The 21339-nt window shown below is 38.0% G+C and overlaps 1 protein-coding gene across 1 annotated transcript in view; it reads left to right on the top strand.

Annotated features, from left to right (window-relative positions):
• The window catches only part of PIEZO2 (piezo type mechanosensitive ion channel component 2), a 298797-nt gene that overhangs the window by 174125 nt on the left and 103333 nt on the right, over positions 1 to 21339 (top strand). Inside the window, exons 6-7 of the mRNA XM_017819591.1 lie at positions 2545 to 2755; positions 5364 to 5577. Coding sequence (XP_017675080.1) covers positions 2545 to 2755; positions 5364 to 5577 — 425 coding nt within the window. The remainder of the gene's footprint in view (positions 1 to 2544; positions 2756 to 5363; positions 5578 to 21339) is intronic.

A 21339-nucleotide genomic window follows, 5' to 3' on the forward strand; every position in this document is an offset into this window, starting at 1 on the left:
AGAGACAGAAAAGGATATCAAGTCCCACCTTTCACTGGGATGTTTTTATGTGGTTTCCTTGCTTCTGTGTCCTCCTTTTTATTTTGCTATTTGAAGGTAATTTCTGTTTTCCTCCAATTCATACTTAAAAATATTTAATTTTCCCATAAGAATATTTTTGGCTTCTACTTGGAAAATATTTTATTGTCTTCTTTTGTGACTCTTCAGACTTTTATTTCCTGTTCCTGTTTAATTAAGTGTTATATCAGCAATCTTAAGCTCTATAAATATATGAATCATGTCTTCATGTTTAACATAGATTCACAGTATTCAAAGAGATGTGAATCCTGACAACCTCCCATGAAATAACTTATTTATTTTGAAATTATTCCTATACATTTTTTAAGTAAGTCTGTGTTTTAGTGCATATTGTCTTCAGCAACCTGAAGGCACTAGCTGAAGAAATAAGGGTCTCTATCACCTAGACCCATGTATAGTAAGCATGATGTTTCATAACCTTTAAATGTCCACCAGTCTCACTCATTCTCTTTGTTTGGGATCTGAAGATTATTGAAGGTTTCACTGTTCACTGGTCACATTAAGCTCAAGGCACAGAGCATTAGACCCAGTCCAAGAGGAGCAGGATTGGGCCCAAAAGGACTGGATGAGGAGCAGGTTAATCTGGTAATTACAACACAATCAGAAATGATCATAACTTTTGCCTATTATTTAACTTTCTCACTGAAACAGCTGAAGAGGTGAAAGTGAGGGCAGAATGTTTTGCTCAGCCCCCTGTCAGCATTGTTCCTGAATATTTAATATTTCCTATCCTTTAGATAGGAAAGCTCCTATCCTTTAGATAGGAGCTTAGATATGAGCAGCAGTGATGAATGGACAGAAAACCTCTTCATGTTGCCTGGCTCGAAATGTGGGACTGCATGTTTGGGCTGCCATCTCTCTATTGTTTTGCATAAGGATCTAATAATTCTTATGTTGAGAGCTCTATAAGTGAATGGTGACAATAAGAAAGCAATTAAAATTCTACTGTACTCCATTTAAAATGGGTATAGCTAGTGAAATAGTGATAAGTCAAAGAGAAAGGTAGATTTCCCAGATCAGCCCTCTGCTGTATTTAATACATGTTTCATTGTCTGTAAAATAGAGACTCCTGAGAATAAGCAGGCTTTTTTTTTCTTCCCTGGGCATTCACAACAATGTGAAAGCTCTAAAGTAAGAGAAGATAGCTGGCAACAAGCTTAAAGGTGAAATGAAAGAGTCTATAGGGAATTTTGTTCCTGTGGGAATCCACATAATGTAATGGTACAGAAGAATTTGGTTAAGTCGGCTGAGAGTTCATGTGTTCCTACTGCAATCTTATCTGTCAGTATGGAATTTTTTCTGCCAAAGGTCACCAATAAATATAAACCTGCTATTCTGATGAAAAATACCAATAGTCTGTCTTTCTTACTTTCACACGGAGAGATACGGCTTGGCTAGAACTAACGTTAGCTAATTCAAGTTTAAATTAGTGCCAAAGAAGCTATTCTGTATTACACCAAATGAGAACCTGGCTCAAAACTATTACCTTTTTTTCTTTTTTTAATATACCCCTACATCTCTGTGAATGACTAATTTTTCCATAAATTGTGTCTTTGTGGGGGCCTCTTGCTAATCCTTCAGATTCTCACTGTGGGTTGATGATTTAGTCTACATCACTCAATAGCTGTGTACGTCTTCTGGTCTCCAAGATACGATGGAGACTTGATGGTGAAAACCACTGCCAAATCCTAACAAACTGCTTAAGTATGACGGGCCATTACATGTTTCCTTATTTTCTCTTTTCCATTGTGTAGTTCTAAGCCACTGGTCTTATTTTCTGCTAAATTGTTGTAGATCACTCAAGCTTTCACTAGTTCTCTCTTACTCACTTTTTCACCTTTTCTTTCACTGTCAGTGAATCTCACCATTTCTGACTGTCTCCCCAATTCTGTGCTTAGTGTATTTTTTCTTTCTCAGACTTCAGTCAGATTTTAGGCCTTGTTGCCCTGTCCCAGATCACTCTTACTCGCGCCATTCTAGGTCTTGCATTTAAAGTTTGAGAAAGGGTTAATGCAAAAGGGTTTGAAAACTGACATTTATTGAGCAACATCAACCACGAAGGGACTTGTGCTTACTGGAGCTTATAACTGAAGCCATTGAGGCAGAGAGGCGTTTAAAAGATAGTGGATAACAATATGCTTATCTTGCTAAGAATGCTGAACTAACCAAACTAAAGTTCAAGTTAAAAATGAAAAAGCAGACTGTTGTGCACATGTGGGAGGACTGCAGCCTTTCTCAGAGACAGTGCTTAACATCCTTTTATTTTGAGGCAGATCTGAAGTGGGAGCCATCAATGCACAACTCCGGCTTTAGTGCATCTTTCTTAGCTCTCACTGCTTGGGATAGTCAAGGGTTATAAGACTTCATTGTTAAATAATATATGCGTGGTTTTTAATTTCAAATTCCTTTATGTCTCCCTCTCTCTGTTTTTTGCATTCTATTTTTCTTTCCTTCCTTCTGCTTTAGGCTGCAAGAGAAAAATTAGAGCCAGATGACGCTTTGATGTATGAAGAAGATCTGGATGACGAAGACTGTGGAGAAGCAGAATTTGAGGAAACCATGAAATTAAAACTGCTGCGTAGAATTGCCTCCCTAGCAACCAGACTGAGGGAGTTTATTGGCAACATGATAATCACCACTGGAAAAGTTGTTGTTACAATTTTACTTGGTTCAGCAGGTTGGTGCATTTGAAAAATTTCCTCAGGAGCCCATTAGATTATACATTTAACAAATGAGTTTCAGCACTTTGGTACCTGTGGGAGTAACAATGGAAATTTTTAAGGGAAAAGAAATTGCTGCTGATTTTATTTAAATTGAATTTTTGGCAGGTATCAGAATATGCTGAGTTGCTTAATTTTTTTGTACTGATACTGTGTGGCCCTATTATTCTGTTTATGACTTTCACAGTTGCTGTTGTATTCAAGTGGTGAATGGGGGCATATTATTAATGACTATATATTGTATATATTTTTTTTTTTTAAAGTGAATTTATAGATTTGGTTCCATCACTTCCAAGTGTAAAAAGGAGCTGTATTCATTAAGAAAAACTAGCAAAGAGTATTCAGTTGACCATGTAGTGTGTAAAAAGACTAATAAGCAGACTTCCTGTTGGTTTTCAATGGAGTAAGTAAAAGTAGTTGTTTTGATATGGTGTAGCCAACATTTTTATAACACGTTTGACTTAGTACCACATAGTCAGCTGCAACCAGAACGGAAGTGTACAAATCACTGTAGATTGTAATCACTGAATTCAAAATTGGATCATGGAGTTGTAAATTAGCTTTCATGTGCTGGCTCACATGTTTGAATGGAGTGTTTACCTATAAAGTATAACCGTATACTAAACGAATAAGTATACCAGTATATGAAGTATAAAACAAGAGTACAAAAAATGTTTGATACTGAATGACAGGGACTGGTCAGGTGAGGCCCCTTTAGTAAGGCAGACTCTTTCTTTAAGGTAAGATTGTCTAACAATCTTACACATAGCCAAATGCAAAGAATGAAATCTAAAAAGGAAAAAAAATAAGTGAATCACCATGACGCCTGACATGAGGGAAGAGAGGTGTGATTAAAAAAAAACTGGAAAACCAAACAAACCCGAAAACCTGATGCCACTCTGCATGGGTGAACATCATCCATGAAAGGTGAAATAGAAGGATCATGCAGCAGTGACAGGGAACAGTTTCTTCTGAATGTTGATGGCCAGCTTGCCTGTGGAGCTCCAATACAAGCCAAGAACCGGGAGGTTGTTCAGAATTACAAAAAGGACTTGAGGTCTGAGAAGCCTGTTTTCCAGAGAGAGACCGTGAGCCTTATAAGTTAAATACTTCCTTACTTACCATGCCAAAAAGATGAAGGGTGATTTAACTGCAGCCTGAAAGTGCTGACAAAGCGATACCATTTTTTAAGATACCTCATCTAGCAGAAGTGATAATAGGAGCCAACACTTAGGTGGCAAACCTAGGCAATTTCAGACCAGAAATAAATTTTGAATTTTTCACAGCCAGAGTAATTGACCATAATAAAAAATTGGTTTGGGATATAGTGGATTCTTCTTCTCCAAAAAATGTTTAAATAAAGACAAAGTGTCTCTTAGAAAGAACGAGTTTCAGGCTCGAGGCAGAAATTGCTGGGTTTACAGCACCATAGGTTAAAGACTTGGTCTCAAGTATGATGTGAAAGATGTGATGGTGGAGCTCAGGAAAATGACTGTAGATACGAGTCCTTACAGTGCCTGGACTCAGCTCAACCAGGGACCGACCCCTGAAGCACTGCCCCCAAAAAAACAAGTCAATGCAGCACCTGGCAAGGGGCAAATCCTCCTGCTGCTGAAGTAGCTGGCTCAGTTGTGGGGCTCAGCTGCAGGGCCAGCAGGCACACTGGAGCTATGAGGCACGAGGAGCCTGCAAGTCTGTCCAGAGGAAGGGGGCTCCTAGATGCATACTAGTAAAAAGCTTAAAAATTAAGTTGAGGCAGGCCCCCCTGCTAGCTTTGTTATCATTTCTTTAAGAGTCCACTGGGCTGCTGTGCTGTCTGCAATCTCTTGTCATTCTCTCATAGTTGCTTCTCTTAGACATGTATGTCTTTCCTGCTTCCTAACTTACTTTTGTGGGTTACCCTCAGAGCATCAGGTCTCCTTTACCAGTTAGACATTTTCACAAGTGCAATACTCAGCTAAGCAATAGCAAAAACAACATACATGTGTGAGATAGCAGGGACTTTGTCATATGTAAATAACAAGTTTCTAGGAGTTAACAGTGAAAAAAAAATCAAACATTTACTGATTATTCTGTAGATTTTATCTAAATCTCTTACTTTCAGTATATGAATCAGGGGTTTTTTTTGTTTTAACAAGTTAAGATACCTCAAGATTTGTACGAGAAGGCTTTGCACTGGTCATTCATCATGACATTTTAGTATCTTGTACTTAAAATTCATACACTTGTGGTCTCAGGCTGTGCTAGCTGGCCTCGCAGCCACCTTTCTGTTTTTCTCCATGCTTTATGAAACATTTTTTACATAGAGAAGATTCTCAGAGGAAAGCCTGGAGAGCGGTTGTGTTCTAAGATATGGTAAAAGGGAATTGAACAAAACAAAAAAAAAATCCTACTCTTCTAGTCTCAAAGTTAATAGCAGTCTTTAGAGCTCATTAGCATAATTGTAATAATTAGCATAAACCTAATTGGGTTAAATTTTTTAATACACTTCATTTCAAACTTAAGGTGTAACAAATGCTGATATTTCCCACACTTTTCCAACCCTCCATGTTTTTATTTTTACAGGTATGATGGTGCCATCTTTGACCTCAGCTGTGTATTTCTTTGTATTTTTGGGCCTGTGCACATGGTGGTCCTGTTGCCAAGCATTTGATCCGCTGATATTCAGCTGTCTGTGTGTATTAATGGCTATATTCAGTGCAGGACACTTGATTGGACTTTACCTGTACCAGCTACAGTTCTTTCAGGAGGTTGTTCCACCAAAAGATTTCTATGCCAGGTGAGAGAAATTCCTTTCCTGTTTAATTGTGGGCACACGATGCAGTGCCCTGTTATCACATGTTGGTGCAAATGATCTTCCACATAATGATTTGACAAATTTTACACATAGCTTCACGCTCAGTCTTGGAAGGCAAAGCATTTCAGATGGAATGGTTTTGAATGATAGAGTGGTGAAAGTCCAGCCTGGGCAATTGCATGCAGAGAGCTGGAGCAGGTTAGGAGGTGAAGGTGATTTTGGTTTTGGTCAAAGTGTTCCTGAGATTTGAGTGTGAATGATTTGGCTAAGAGAGGAGATAAAGGAAATAGACGGCAACATTGATACAAGGGCAGTGTACACATGCATATTTTATTTTTTTTTTTGGTAGAGGAAAATAAATGCTCTGAGGTGTAATGTTATAGTTTCTTAACTATGTGGTGTCATTCTTGTATGCTTAAGGGCATACAAGCCCTTAGCCTTAAGGGGCAAGGGTTGTTGGGGTACCTCCTGTGCTGTGCATAATATTAGACTGTTAATATAAAAGTCACACAGGACATACTGGTCTTATCTTCATAGCAACAGCTACATCAGTTAAGTAAAAGAGCAGCATTTCTAGGTACTGCTGCAGTAAATATTGATTTGCTGTGATTTCACTGACCCTTTTATTTTTCACATACTAGAATCTAAAAAAAGATGAAGTAAAGGATGTATTTTTCTCATTACTATTTTTTTTCCTGATGGATCAGCAAAATTGGGGGTTACTGTATGTATTTTTAATGTTGTAGTAATCCTTACATTAAACTAGATGTAAACCTTAACTTTATTTCTAGTAAACTTATTATTCCTTTTAAGTATTTTAAGTTGAAGGTGAAAGGAAATTAGATGTGCTGTGGAGAATCAATTAATGGTTTATATCTCAATGCAGAATTAAAAGCCATAAAATAGAGCTGTCTAGTTGCGGTAGCTGTTACTTTAGTACTTATTTGATATTCTGTTTAGTACAGGTTATAGATGTGTGTGCTTTGTGATGTCATAATTGGTGACTTGATGAGGCTGATTGGGAGGGCATAACGCCTGAAAAATCAGAGAAGACTTGCTTAGTTTAGGTTCTTTTGTGCCACCTAGAGGTCAATGTAGGAGAATGGATGATTTCTAGTGCCAAGGAGCTGAAATGCTCACAACTTCTCTAAACCCTTTATATTACTTTCTCCTGTATAAAGAAAAAAAAAGGGGAAATGGCTTTAAAAATCTCAACTATTTGGCTGTGAGGATATCAACTCACAATTTTTAGCACCAGACAGCAGTAACAGTTTCTCAAGGAAAGGAAATATGTGTTTCATACCATTTTGCTAGAATATGTGGAACTCTCTTCATATGCGTCATTCCTGAAGTCCCTTTTTCCTTTCTAGTATTTTTTCTTATTAATTTTAAATTCCTATATTTTTATTTGCTTTAAGTTTCAATTAATTTAGTCTCAAGATTATTGTCTGCATTTAGTAATTTAATTTTTTTTAAATATTGTGACTTTTCATTTTATGATAACATTTCATTGAGTAACAATATGCCACTTTAACTTAGTCAATAATTTTTGAAATGAAAAAATCTGATTGCAAGGAAGTTGCCCCTGCCTCAGTGTAAAATGGAAAAGGACCTTCAGAGTCTGGGTTAAAAAAAGGCCTGGTATTGGACTTCAGAGTATATACAGAGCTTTTTGTAAGCAGAAAATATTGCAGATTTTCTCTTGAAATAGTACTGTTGAGTACTTTGCCTTTTACACAGGATATCGTATGAGGGACCGATGTTCTAAATTACGTAAGAAATCATGTTTGGATATAGAAAAAAAACAGTGGCATCAGAAGGTGCAGACTTCTATGTTTCGTTATTGACAGTACTTTCTGTTGTGGATTTACTTCGATCTACTTTCAGGGAGATGCTTTTGAAGAGCATCAAGACAGGTATTTTCAGTGATGGGAAGCGCAAATCTTAGTGTGAGAAAAAGCCACTAACGATTTTTAATGGTTGGAGTTGGACTGATATATAAGAAGTGGCTAGAGGAGGAAAAACAGGAGACATATATTGGAATGGTGCAGAAAAAATATTTTAGCATTTTTCATCCTAGAAGAAAATCGATACATTGCTATTTTATGTACCATCTTGTTTTGAAGCTGTGCTAAATATGCAGAGTTCCCATTAATACTAGTAGGTGGCTTTCATGGGTAAATAATATGCCGAGAAAAGAATTTGATTCCCCAAAGTCTTGCTACAAGAAGGACATTGACATGATGGAGCATGTCCAGGGAAGGGCAATGAAGCTGGTGAAGGGTCTGGATCACAGGTCTTAGGAGGAGTAGCTGAGAGAACTAGAGTTGTTCTGAAGAGGAGAAGACTCAGGGAGAAGCCTGAAGAAGACAAGGCTGAGGGGAGACCTTATCGCTTTCTTCAATACCTGAAAGCAGGTTGTAGTAAGGTGTGTGTTGGTCTCTTCTCCCGAGTAATGAGTGGCAGGACAAAAGGAAATGGCTTCAAGTTGCACCAGGGTAAGTTTAGATTGGATATTAGGAAAAATTTCTCCACCAAAACGGTCATCAGACATTGGAAGAGGCTGCTCAGGAAAGTGGTTGAATCACCATCCCTGGAGATATTTACAAGATCTGTAGACATGGCGCTTAGGAACATGATTTAGTGATGGCTTAATGGTTGGACTTTGAGGACTTAAAGGTCTTTTCCATCCTAAATGATTATATGATTCCATACAAAAGAAGGACTTTTATTTCTCTCCAAAATTGTGAAAGCTTGATCCCCAAGATAAGCTCTCCTCAGTTGCAAGGGCAGATGTGAAAACTACTCCTGTTGGACTGCTGGTGGATATTATTTCCCTTAGCAGAATGTAAGTCTGGTGTTTTAAAAAGCTCCTTTCTGGGTTTGAGTTCTCAAGTTGACAAGAAATGTACAAGTGGTTTCTGATCAATAAAAAAATGTGTTTTCTCTGGATAGTAATGCATTCAGCTTGTCAGTGTATCGATTGATTTCAGACTAAATGAAGTTAAACTATACCCAAACAAGTGGGAAAATTCTCAAGTTAACAGTATAATTCAGCTAAGATTTGCATCATCCTTGTGCTACTCCTTCCTTTTAATAACTTCAACTCAAAATTCAGCACTTGTGATTGTAAGAAGTGACTGAAGAGTGTCACCAGAAGAAAGCAGTTTTCTTCAAAGGAATAAACTGAAATATGGTGAATTTACATATATTTGCCCTGAAACCTTAAGGGATTGTGCAAACAAAGTACTTCCCCCCTAATTTAGGATATTGTGATAACAAAGCTCTAAGTGTTTGCCATAGTGTAGCAAATACCATACTAATAGCAACATAGTAAATAAACATGAAAGCATCAATATCCTACAAAGTTTCAGATCTGCTGTGGCTTTCTGGTTCTGTCTTGGGCAGATAGAAGTGGCATAAACACAAAGACACATTGAAATGCCGTCGAGTGAGCACTTTGAAGATTGGAAATATATAGGGTACTGAAAAGTCTGAAGTATAGCTGGTGTGCCAGAGGTAGGCATGCTGGAAGCAGAGCTTGTAGGATTTACCTGGTTGCATGTATTAACACTGGTTGATTACCAGCTGATCTCTTGTCAACTAAAATGTCCACACTCAGTTAACTTAATTTATAATAGGTATATTCTGTGTTGGCATGCTACCATATTGCAAATCTGGTGAATTATGAAGATGGGAAAACAATAACAAGAAGTATCCACTTAAAGCAAAATTCCAAAAATATCATATTTTTGCCATAAAATTCTTTTCACCTAAGTTAAAAACAAGTCAATGAGCTAAAATTACTTTAGAAATTGTGTAGACAGTGTCACAGCCTGAAAAGATACACAATAATGTGTTTGCCATTTTTTATATTGCTGCCTCCTTTCTTCCTGATATTTTTTATTTTGGCAAACGGATGTAATTGGGGAAATGATAAGGCCTTGCCAACATGAAGAAATAGGATCTATGCAGTGGCATGAGGTTTATCCTGAGTCAGTAAAGTTATTCCTGTCCAAAACTGTGCTTATAAGCATATTCATTTAAAGATCCAGCAATCCAATATAAATTAAAGGCTATGTGCTTTCTTAGAGTTTAGGTCTGTCTTGTATTGCTTGTAGTTTTCAGGCAAGTAATGTTCAAAATAGTTTAAATACAAATGATTTCGTCTATGGGAAGGCATCGCCCTTACAAAGTGAGGCAAACCTAGAAGTCCAGGTAGTGTCATCCATTTCACAGTGCTATGTTATTTCACATCTTCTTAGGTGAGTGAGACTTTGGAATTAATTACACAACTGATTGCTTTATTGCAATCTGAGCTGGGAAGTCTAATGGAAGTTTTTTTTTTCAAGAGGAAATTTTCATCTGAAAGATGTCTATAAATTTCTTTAGGCAAGACTTTTCAAATAGATTTTACAGTAACTATTAATAAGCTTGCTTAAATGACTGGTTTATTTTTGAAGAGAGTGTTGCATTGATATTTGCTACAGATGGTAGATATACGATATTCAGTTTGTTTTCAGATTAATCTGAGATGACTCCAGTCCAAAATCCTCCATTTCAACTTTCATGAAAGCTTTGCTGTAGATTCATATTTTGTAGCCCAAATACTCTGTTCAACCAGGCTTATAAATGCTTAAGCACAGTCTGAAAAATATTCCTGGAGTTGTCAGATGAGGTTGGGACATCCAACTGTAATTTTTTTTAGTAAATTAGGGGCTAAAGGTACTAATGAAATCCCATCAGGAGAGCAGATATTGCCAAAATACCAAGATGTAGTTGACTGATTACCTTGTTGGAAGTGTCTTGCTTCTGTAGGGTGAGGCACTGATCTCCTGCTCTCCTGCTGCTTTCCACTGGAGCCAAGAGCTGGGCAACATGTTTCACCTGAGCTGCAGCCACTGTTAATCCTTGCTGCAGACACCTGTCTTTGGCACCTGTCTCAAAGGTGACTCAGCTCTGAGGGGCAGAATATTGTTAACCTTGCATGAAATTCTGAGGTTTTTGGGGTTGCCTTTTGACTTGGTCATAAGCCAGTGTTTGAAAAGCTGGAGTATTTAAAGTTCATTTATGTATCCTATATTGAGCTGCTCTTTGGCCGCAGCACCTTTCATGCCTTCTGCCCGGTTTTTTCTTAGCCACTTACCACCGTGGTACTGCAGCACCCACTGCCAGGGCAGAGTCCAGACACTTGGATAATTGCCATGTAAAGACACCACACTGCCCTTCTTCTGTTTCCATCATCCTCTATCAACAGAACCACACTTTGTAGCTGCAGAGCATGCTCCAAACCATGCCAGACTAGCCAGCATGTTGGTTACAATGACCAGATTAATCTGGAGAGCCACTATTTCCCTCTTGCAGAGGAAGAGGTGTTAGCTAATTGACCATATTCTCACAGAAATTTTGCAGCTGAGTTTCACATTAGTTCTATAATGTGCCACATATTAGGAGACTTGATTCTACTTAATTTAGCCTATATGCTTTCTCAGAACTTCACCTTCAGCTTAATTATATTTTTAAAAAATTATTTTGCAAAGGAAGTGGATGATTCTGTAAACAGCTTATAAATGCAAGTTCAGACTCCCGTCAACAAAAGATAATAATCATCCTTGCTCTTATAATCTCTTTCTAAACTATGAGGTGGCCCAGGGCAGGTGGGCTTATCTGGGCTCCCTTTCCCATGAAAGGTTGGAAAAAATGATCTTTTAAGCACCCTTTCAACCTGAGCTAGTCCATGATTCTAAGTTCTCTCCTTAATTGTATGATTCTGCAAAAGATATTTTGTTCCCGGATTTTGTGCACCATACAAAATGGGTTTTTCAATATCATGCTAGGAAATCTTTCTATACTAGGCAATAAACAGGCCATTTGCTATCAACTAACCATCAGAGTCTGTGCAAGTCTTCGTTTTTTTTTTTTTTAATTAACTACCTAATAGTGTATATCTGGTGTCCAAAAAAGATTGACTATGGTTGGTGAGCAGTTACCATATTTCATGACAGTATGGCAGAACAGTTGATTAGGTGATCCAGGGAGTGCTGGAAATTTCACAGTAAATCTTTAAACCTTCTCCATTTTGATTGTTTCTCCTTCCTAAGGGGAAGGTCTACTAGTTCTTAACAAACCTTGCATATTCTATAGTTCCCTTTTACTGTCTTACTTCACTGTAACAAGTTGGTGTGGTTTATGTTAGAAACTGGTCAAGATGATTGAGAAAGAAAGAGTCCTATTTACTGAATCCTGCTCATAATTTCATTACAAATTGAGCTTTTTTTCAGGACTGAAAAAGGTTAATAGGATTTTGGCTGTTATTGTGTCTCACAGTTTTAACCATTCTGATAGCATTCCTATCCAAATGTGATAGGAGAACCAGTGGTGGAGTTCCCAAACAGTTGTAGCAAGAAAGTGTTGGAAGCATTGCAGAAATACTCTATTTTGTGCGATTTACGAGTTAGTTCTGCCACATGGGCATCCAAAGAGTCATCCAAAATGAATTCACCTCTTTCAACACTTATTTAGAGGGATTCCTCAGAGATTCACTCATCAGCAGGCATGTAATAAATGTTCATGCTGTGCTCACTTTATAGCAGAGTTGTACTCAATATTGATTTAAAATGGTTACCTCAGGTTTTGGTAGAAGTCCAGTGGTGACAAGAGAGAAATTGGTGTAAACTTATGCAGCTTTACCAGCAAGAATTTGTAGCCCTTGCTGGTCTTTACATGATTATCAATAACTATCTCTTTTTGCTACATACTGCAGTTCTCTAAAATGAGCAAATTCTTGTTTGTACCAGTAACCCAAACAACTTTGAAACTCTCTGAAAAAAGTAGCAGATGAAATAGTAAGTAAACTGCAGCATTTGTCTGGAAAGCAGTCCTTCCCACTTCCATCTCCACAGCATAGCTCTCAGCGTTCACCATAACCACCACCCTGCATCAGGTGCCAAATTTAGCCTTGGAAGAAGCAGGAACAACTTTATTCATGTTACTGAAATTGCACCACTGGTGCTTTACATCCCTCTGTCTTCCCGTGGACTTCAAAGGGATGCAAACTGAGACACATGCTAAGACCTTTTAAAAACAATATTTTTCTGCACATGGAACAGACCAGTTTCAGAGCTGTGTTCTGCTGCAGTGGCAAGCCTGCCACTGGTGAGTGCCCTGGCAGCTTGGTGGGTTCCATTAGTGGGGAGAGGGCAGCCTTAGTTCTCCCAGTGATGAGCATGTTGTGTCCGAAAACCGAGTGTAAGCTGCAAACATAAAAATCAGTCATCCTCACATGACATAATGTTGGTGAACTGCCACTTCCTGGATGTCTCCTGCACCCAAATAGCTGGGTGTTGCTGTAGGAACAGCCAAAGGTATCTCTTTCTTGGACACATTGAAATATCAAGGCAAGAGGGACAGAGGGAAATGACAAAGATTTTAAAACTGCTGATGTACTGTGATAAACTTGCCTACTGATTCTGATTCAATTGAATTGGTTGTGCAGCTAGTCTTGTAACATAGCCTTCCCACTTTTGCATCCACTTAGGCAGCTGATTCTTGTGTGATCAGCATGCCTACACTCTAACAGAAGTTTTGCTCATGGTCAGGGAGAGATGGATCGCTCCACTCCCCCATACACACCATGTGCCTCTATGTGCCTGATCCCCACAACAACACTTGAGTCTCCCTGTCTGTCACAGGCTGTCCTGTGTGGGCATGCAGAGGATGACTGTGAAAAAGTGATCCTTTAATTTTCTCTTTGTATTATTTGAAGAACACAGATCTGCATGCTATGATCATTGAGCAAGTACCTGAAAACAATGACAGAAAAGGGACAGACAGACATCAAGCCCTCTCCTCCTACCAGACTTGTATTGCTATTGCTCTATGGCATTAGGAAATATAGATTATAATCACCAAACTTCTCTTGGCATTACAAGCTTGTCTTTACCATTTTCCTAAGGTCTGCTCGACATTTATTTTCGTATTCTGGCATGAACAGAAAGCGTGCTGATGAACTTTTAGCTCTTATGTAGCACTTTGTGTTTTCAACTCAGTGTATCAACATTGACAGATGAATCATCCCACATTCCTTGAAAGTACAAAAGGCAGTCTGGACTAACCTCGGTCAAGCACACATCGGGGAAATAGCCCTTGTCTGTGCAGGGGCAGTCTAATTCAGTTTCTCTAAACACTCAGAGTGGAAGTGCTTAATCTCTTATTTATGTTCATGTAGCTGAAGTTTGGAACTTGCTGATAAAAACTGAGCCAATCATGTTCAGTTTATAACCAATTTAAAATCAGCTGCTATACCGCTTTTGTTTTGGAATTAGGCAATTTTCACACATTTCCCAAGCGTAATTTTTCATTATCCCATTGTCTTCTTTCCCATATCCTGCTATTGTATTTTTTTTATGTTTAAAAGCAAATGGGAATCATAGCTTGCGTTCTGCCTTAGTGCATTCACTGCTAAAAAGGAATATTTTCTTTGCTCACACTTTCTACTGCATTATCTCTTGATGTAGGTATCAATCACTCTTGCTTTTTTTTCAATCTCTTTCATCGCCAGCTGAGTAAGTGGAAAATCTCTTTACCCTCTGCATGCATCGCCAAACCTAGCAGACTGTCCCAATGTGACTGAAAAGTATCATCACTTCTTTTTCAAAGGTGGAAAAATTCCCTAACAAAGAAGTTAGATGAATCACATAACCCCCTGAGATAGCCAGAACTTGGAATAAATCCCGAAGGTTTTGGCTGCAATCTGAGTCCTAGATCACAGACCAAGTTATCTCAAAGTTAAAATGAGTATGAAGCTACAGTTTAAAACAATTTCTGTTTTTTCTGCACATTATTACAAGACTAACAGTAAATCTCTTAGGCTGGCAGGCAGTTGCATGGTTAGTTACTGTACCAGGTCGCTTGCACGTTCTAGTCAGCACCACCCTGCTAAATGCTGATAGTCACTCAGGTTACCTAAGCACGGTCTCCTCTTCCTAAATGATTTCTGCTGAAGTTTTACTCTCAGTGACCTAAAGCCATCTGTCCTTCTCCCAGCACCTGAGATTAGAAGAACAAAGCTGTCCATGTGCTGTACTACTTGATTGAGTTTTGGGAGCAAACTGTTCCCTGCTCTGCCTGTGAGAGACTTTCTGAGGTGAGACTGTTGGCTCCTTTCCTTTCAGCAGCTCTGCCAAGTCACTTTGAAAAGCCAATACCTTCAGTTACTAATTGGTGCAGAAAGATGTTGTTAAGCTGTGCCTTGGTAAAGCTGTGCCTCGTGCTTAGTGCTGAGGTGTTCAAGTTCACCCTCTCACAGGGGGAAGCCTTTGTGCCCGTGCAAGTGTCTGAACATGCCTTTGGTTTTCCCTGTCCTGCTTTCCACATGACTCCTTAGAAGCCTGGACCTGTTTCCTCATTACATTCATCTCTGAGTAGAAACTCCAACTAAACATCAAAAATTTTTAATTTTTTTCACACAGTTTGGGTGGTGCTGTTCAGAGCTTTTCATCCCCCTGTGTAGTCACAGGAAGGGTATGTGTACATGAGGAAGAGGAGCAGGTGGCAAATCACTGGTGCCAACCAGTCTCCTCTGCTAAGGTGACTTTTCTCTCTTCATCCTCTCATCCCAGCAGTGCTGCCTCAGCTCTTGCAGCCTCCATGCTCCCTGGGTTGCCCTGGTCTGTATCTAAAACGGTTTGTGAAAAAAAAAAACCAAATAACCCTGTTGCATTACAGTAGTTTTATTTTAGTGACAGAACAAACAGCTGTTTGCCTAACTCTACCTAACATGTAAAGGCTTCTGCTGTCAAAGCAATGGCAATGCTGGTCCAGGTGAGGAAGGATCATGTTGAAGTAGTCACTCTGGCTAAGGTGTCAGGCAGGAGCCCTAAAGCAATTTTTTCTGCAGCTTTATGCACATTTAATCTTTTTCTTACTGTCCTATCTGGTAGTCCTTCCTGTGCCAGATGCTCAGCTGTCTGATTGGGATGAAAAGATACTGGAGTCACTGCTTTAGCATGTGTCTGCATAAGATGACCACCTCTGGAAGTCCCAGCAAAGTTGCCCCAAGGCTACAGCAACATGCTGCTTTTCTAGCTTGCTGATGTGCTGAAAGGAGCAACATCAATATTGCTGCTGCCAGAAATTCTGTGTCATGGGTAACGAAGAGATTTGAGGATCCAGAGAGGAAACCCATTAATAGGATAAATCTTCTTCATTTAAGGCTTTTGAAGATGGGCTTTGTCTCAGTAAACAAGAGATTAACAGACTCATACCTACTATTAGTGATAACAGTGGGGAATTATTGCTTCTAAGGCAATGAAAGCTTTTGTAATAGAAAGTCAGTACAAAGCTCAATTATTGGATGAAATTTGGTATAGAGCTCACAAATCTGTACGTTCAGACTTAAATTTTACTTAGGGCAGGTGTTTTATTTCAGATATATGAAGTACTTTAATGTCTGAAGTTTGATCATTTTTAATGGAAGTCCTTAACAACTTCCAGTCATATAGTCTCAGAGAAAATTCCATTAATCTGGTTACTTAAAAAAAACCCCATCTTATAGAGTAGATACTATTTATCATCCTATTTTAAAGTTGTTCATTCACTTGAAAGCAAAGTGATTTTATTGTGGCTGCTTATATGGTTTTTTTCTCCTTGAATTAAGGTTTGTGTTGTATTTGCAGGTTTTGCAGGCTTTTATGTAATTCACAGCCCTTAAAGCTATCTTTTCTCCTCCACAGCTTCCTGATCAATGGCTCATTATTTCTTTCTGTCCTCATTATATGGATGGTATTAGCACATAAGTTTTAAACTACTCACTTTTTCATGAGGTTTCTCATGCAATAGATGTGCATTTGAAATTAGTTTTCCTGTAAAGGAAAAGTCACTGATGTTCAGAAGAGGGTGGGAGATAAACCAGGGCTGGTTTTGTTCTTGCCAGAAAAGCTTTGATCCAATGGAAGCTATGGAAACCAAAACTTAGTAGAAAAAAAGAATGTGGGCGTCTGCTAAAGAGCTCTGGAAATATGATGACATTAAAACAAAAGTTAGAATGATCTACTTACCTACTAAGATCTACATTCACTATGTATGTGCCTGTATTATAGCGTTGAAATAGCACCATGTTGAAGGAAAATAATTCCAGACTTAGTCTACATTTACAGATAATTCAAAAAATGTTTTAAACATTTTGTTAAGCTGAAATTTATCATAATACTTCTTAACCCAAACAGTCAAACTTTTATATTATCGTTAAAATGGCACAGTTCCACCTAGCCAGTTCTGAATTATCCATGTCTGAACCAAAGCAAGGTCTAAGGCTTTTAAGAGCTAAAAATACTTGCAATGCTTTTTAAAGCTTTTATCTCTCCAGAATGGATACATTTAATGACTTTAGTCCAACCGTGGACTGAGGTTTGTGTCTGCAGTATCTCTCTACACAGTTGTCCTGCTGAGCTGAAGGGGAGGCATGAAGGATCAGCTCCTTCTCTGTGGAATCTTATAAATAATGTGATTTGGAAAGACATTTTCCATTAATTCTTTTTTTCCCCCTAAAAAGCTATGTGAAACCAAATGCCTCCTGCTCATCTTAACCCTTATTCTTTGGGGTGCTTAATGCATTTCAGCCAACTTTTCCACCTCTCTCCTCCCTATGTCCTGCTATTTCTGTAAAAACATTGTGTCAGTTCAGCATACCCTGAAGCATCAGCTCCAGTGTGATCTGAATTCTCAGCCTGTAACCTAGGGAGTAACAAACTTCTGGGAGGCAAGGATGGGTCTGGAGGTACCATGGGACTTGGCTGAGTAATTTCCAACAGCATGTGTTTCTTTGGGCATGTAACCAAATGATGTACTGAAAGGGAGTGTGGTGGCTCACAGCATTCCTTTGGAAGAGACATTATGGATATAATTTTATGGATCATAACTTTTGTGTAGCTCTACCATTCAGGTATAGAAGATCGAACAGGATGGTTTGTGTATGAACAGTGTACTCCTGACTTTTAGGGGGGCTGTGCAGGAATGATATTTTCTATATATTTTTTTTTTAATTCCTTCTAATCCTTCCTCCCCCTTATCCACAGAATTTTTTTCAAATGTGGCAAGAGTATGGACCTCCTTTAAGTCAATGTCTGAAAAAAGTTTCACTCTTCAAACAGTGCTTAAAGTTTGGGACATAGCCCTTTCAGTATTTTAAGTACTCTTCCTCATGAATCTCAGTCTTTGTGGCTTGGCCTGTGAAACGTGAAATTTTGCCTTTTCTCCCTGTATTTCAACCGTCTTTCCCCCAGAGAAATAGAATTTCTACCACAACCGCCACCACCCTCCCCAAATATGCTGATTTTTCCCCATTTCTGGGGATTTATTATTGTTGAATCTCTCTATGTTTTTTCTTTTTCTGCTCTCTCCTCTCCCCTGTTTTCCTCTTCTTTACCTATTTCTTCTTCCTTTTTCTTCTCTTGTTTGGTCACTTTTAGCATCTCTGTTTTAGGGCTCACCTATTCAAATGTCAGTCAGTCTTGATATTCCATTCTCTGCTCCAGACTTTCAGGCACCACTCTTGTCTCCTTCCATGTGAGGAGGGTGAAATAAATATGCAAAAGAAGATATCCAGATGAAAGATTCAGACATAATAAATTCAGACATAAAATCCAACATAAATCCAGAAGTCCTACAAAGATGGATTCCCCAAATCCAACCCAGCACAATAGAATGCTCTGATGCCACTGCTGTGAGTAATCAGGCAACAGGTACTGGCACCAGAAAAAAGTTCCCATAATCATAAATACTAAATCATGAAATGCATCTCCTGAAGTAATTTGATACAAATATTTTCTTCAAAAGGCAATCTTCATGTAAGCTCAGAGAAGATATGGGAAAATGATATCTGTTGTGTAGTGAAAAGTAGTATGTAAAGTAGTACACAGAGTTGTAGGAAGATGCAGCAACTGGAAATCTCATCTAGACAAAACTATTATTGAAGATAAATCCAGCAGAAAAATAGTAAAACAGTAGAAGATTTGCTATCAGATGAAACCAAGATTGGATGCTTTTCTAAACTATAAACTGTAATTCAACCAAAAGTTCTTTGTTCAATAGAAAAATTATTGTGTGTCCTACATTGTGCAGGAAGTCAGAATTATTACTTCCTTTCCTGACCTTGAAAATTATGAGGCGAATCCTCATCTGAAATCAACTCCTAAAACATCAGAACATGCAGGATCTGAACTGACAAATATGTTTATTAAAAAAAAAATTCAGATCATTTTTACTGCATGCAAAATTCACAAACCTAAAAGATCTGTAATTACTGTGTTTGATAACTATATGAAATATATCTTTTTTGTTTACATAACCACTTTTGTTCATATTTAATACCATGAATAATTACTAATGCCAATTCTTATACTATATTAATGTAATAATTAAATAATGTGTGCAATAAAAGTTTTAGCAATGTAAAATTCCAACAACTTCAGCAACTCCTTAGATAAAATATCTATGGGTACAAAAGGAATTTGTTTTTCTGTTTGCAAGTGAAATTGAAATTGCTCTTCTGAATTGTAATGTTAGGTTAATATAAAAAGTGGGATTTTTTTTATGGTCACAACTTACAACTTTGTCAGAAGGTCACAAAAGATGAAAGTACATGTGCTAGAAGGATGATTCACAGATTCAGTAGGAAGCTTTGCTGGGAAAACAAGCTTATAGGATAGTAAATAGTTCTTTATTTCAAGAACTGCTTTTCATGGTGTTATTTCTGAGCATTTCTCAGTCAGACATTCAAGTTCCTCTTGGCCTGTCATAATTTCTAAAATTTTTTCCAAATTATTTCTGCTATGCATTTTTCAGAATACCAATAAGGACTTTCAAAAACCCAATTTTTCCTTCTTTGCAAAAATAGAAATGTCAATCTATTCTCGTCTTGCAAACTTCCATTTATTTTTGATGTTATGTGCAGTCTTTTGGAAAGCAAAGTATTTCCATTAGTAAATAAGTGGCAGAATTTGTTTTACTTATCTTCTGTATCCAGGCACACATATACTTGTCTTGTTCGGTATTTGGTTTCTCCCACTTCGGACTCATTCTGACCTTACTGATGGCATACATGTATGTTGGCTAAGATGAAGTCGTATCAAGATCAGAGTTGGACACAAATACAGCTGATTTTGATCACTGCTGAATGTAAAGACACCTTTGTGGAATGGAGCATGCAGAACTGAATAATGCCCTAATTTATGTTGCTTATACATTTTATGGCAGCCATTCCTGTGTATTTAAAAGCTTTGAATGAGAGAAGATGACTCTGTTTCTCTGAAAAATGTTCTGCACCAGCCATTCTCATTGAAGATAGTGATGAAGCATAAATATTGAGTGAGCAGCAACTTGTAGCCTTATTGGAGGCCAGAACAGACAAAATGAGCATTCCCAGGATGAAGAGTGTATTTTGAACCTGATAAACAGGGAGTGTTGTGTTGAGTACCTTTGTGACTAACAAGTCGCAAAACCCAAAGAGAAATCAGAAGTGAGAAGCAGTTCCTCTAGATTCACAATTTATGAGACAAAGAGAAATACATTGAATACAATGAAGTGAAATACATTGAAGTATATTCCTGGTCAAGTGGCAACTAAGAAGGAGAAGATGTGGTTTATCTTATGCATATTTGGTGAATGCAGAGCCAGAAGGGAGCAGAATTAAGTCAAGTAGTAAAATGTATGGATAATTTGAAGCCAGCAAATTAAACTAAGAGAATGAGAATTTAACTGAAACATAATAAAATTTCCTAACTGTTAGGATTATGTGGAATGTTTTCTTCTCAATGGAGATAAAAGTAAAGCACAAGTTGTTCTGACTTTATAGCTATAGTATATTATAAAACATACTGTAGAAATGGAATATGTGATATGAAGGTCATGTCTGCTTGGCAGAAGAGTCCAAGAACCTTCAAGAATTTTCCCTCATTGCTGTAGGAAATACTCATCACTGTCAATGGAAAACTTCTTAATTTAGTAAGAATTGGATTTCACTTTGATTCTGATGTTTATGAAACAGAAATAGGGTGAATTGTACTGTGCTTACATAGAAAAGCTTAAAATGAACTAAAGATGGAAAGCTGTGTTGTGAAATTGAGGTAGAAGATGAAACTAATGGGAACTCAACAACTCATAGGAACTCAACAACCCTGATCATTGCTGGCAAAAATGACAAAGTTGGCAGAGAGAAAAGCAGACAAACAAGATGTTCCTCTGTGCTGATAGAAATATGAACAGAATACAATCCAGCATGAATTTCAACCAGATGGAGCCATACCGTAACATCAGCTCTGGATGTGCTTGGATGCTATGGAAGTCTGAGTTTGGGTCCACTCCAAACACAGCTCTGTCAGCTCCTTTAAGTTACAGCAATTTACTTTGTGTGCAGGGTTTTTTATTTTTTTTTTTTCCCCAATCTTGGACCCACCCAAAAGCTCTGAGAAATCTTAAAGTTTATAGCCTTTGGCTTGTGTTGACAATAGAATGAGAAGGGAGTGCTGATAGATTGTTTAATAAAATGCTATAGAGCTCTCGTTCTGGGAGTTGATGGTATTATGCCCATGCAGCAAACTCCCAGTTAACAAACAGGTGTAACATCTCCCTTTTTATATTCTTTTCACTTCACAGCATCCAAAAGGCAGATTTCAGGCAGCACATCTCTGTTGAATGTCATATTTATTCTTTGTATTCATTCGGTTTTTCATGTTGTATCTTACTAGA

The sequence above is a fragment of the Lepidothrix coronata genome, unplaced genomic scaffold (assembly GCF_001604755.1).
Source record: "Lepidothrix coronata isolate B3197 unplaced genomic scaffold, Lepidothrix_coronata-1.0 Scaffold75, whole genome shotgun sequence".
NCBI classification, from domain to species: Eukaryota; Metazoa; Chordata; class Aves; order Passeriformes; family Pipridae; genus Lepidothrix; species Lepidothrix coronata.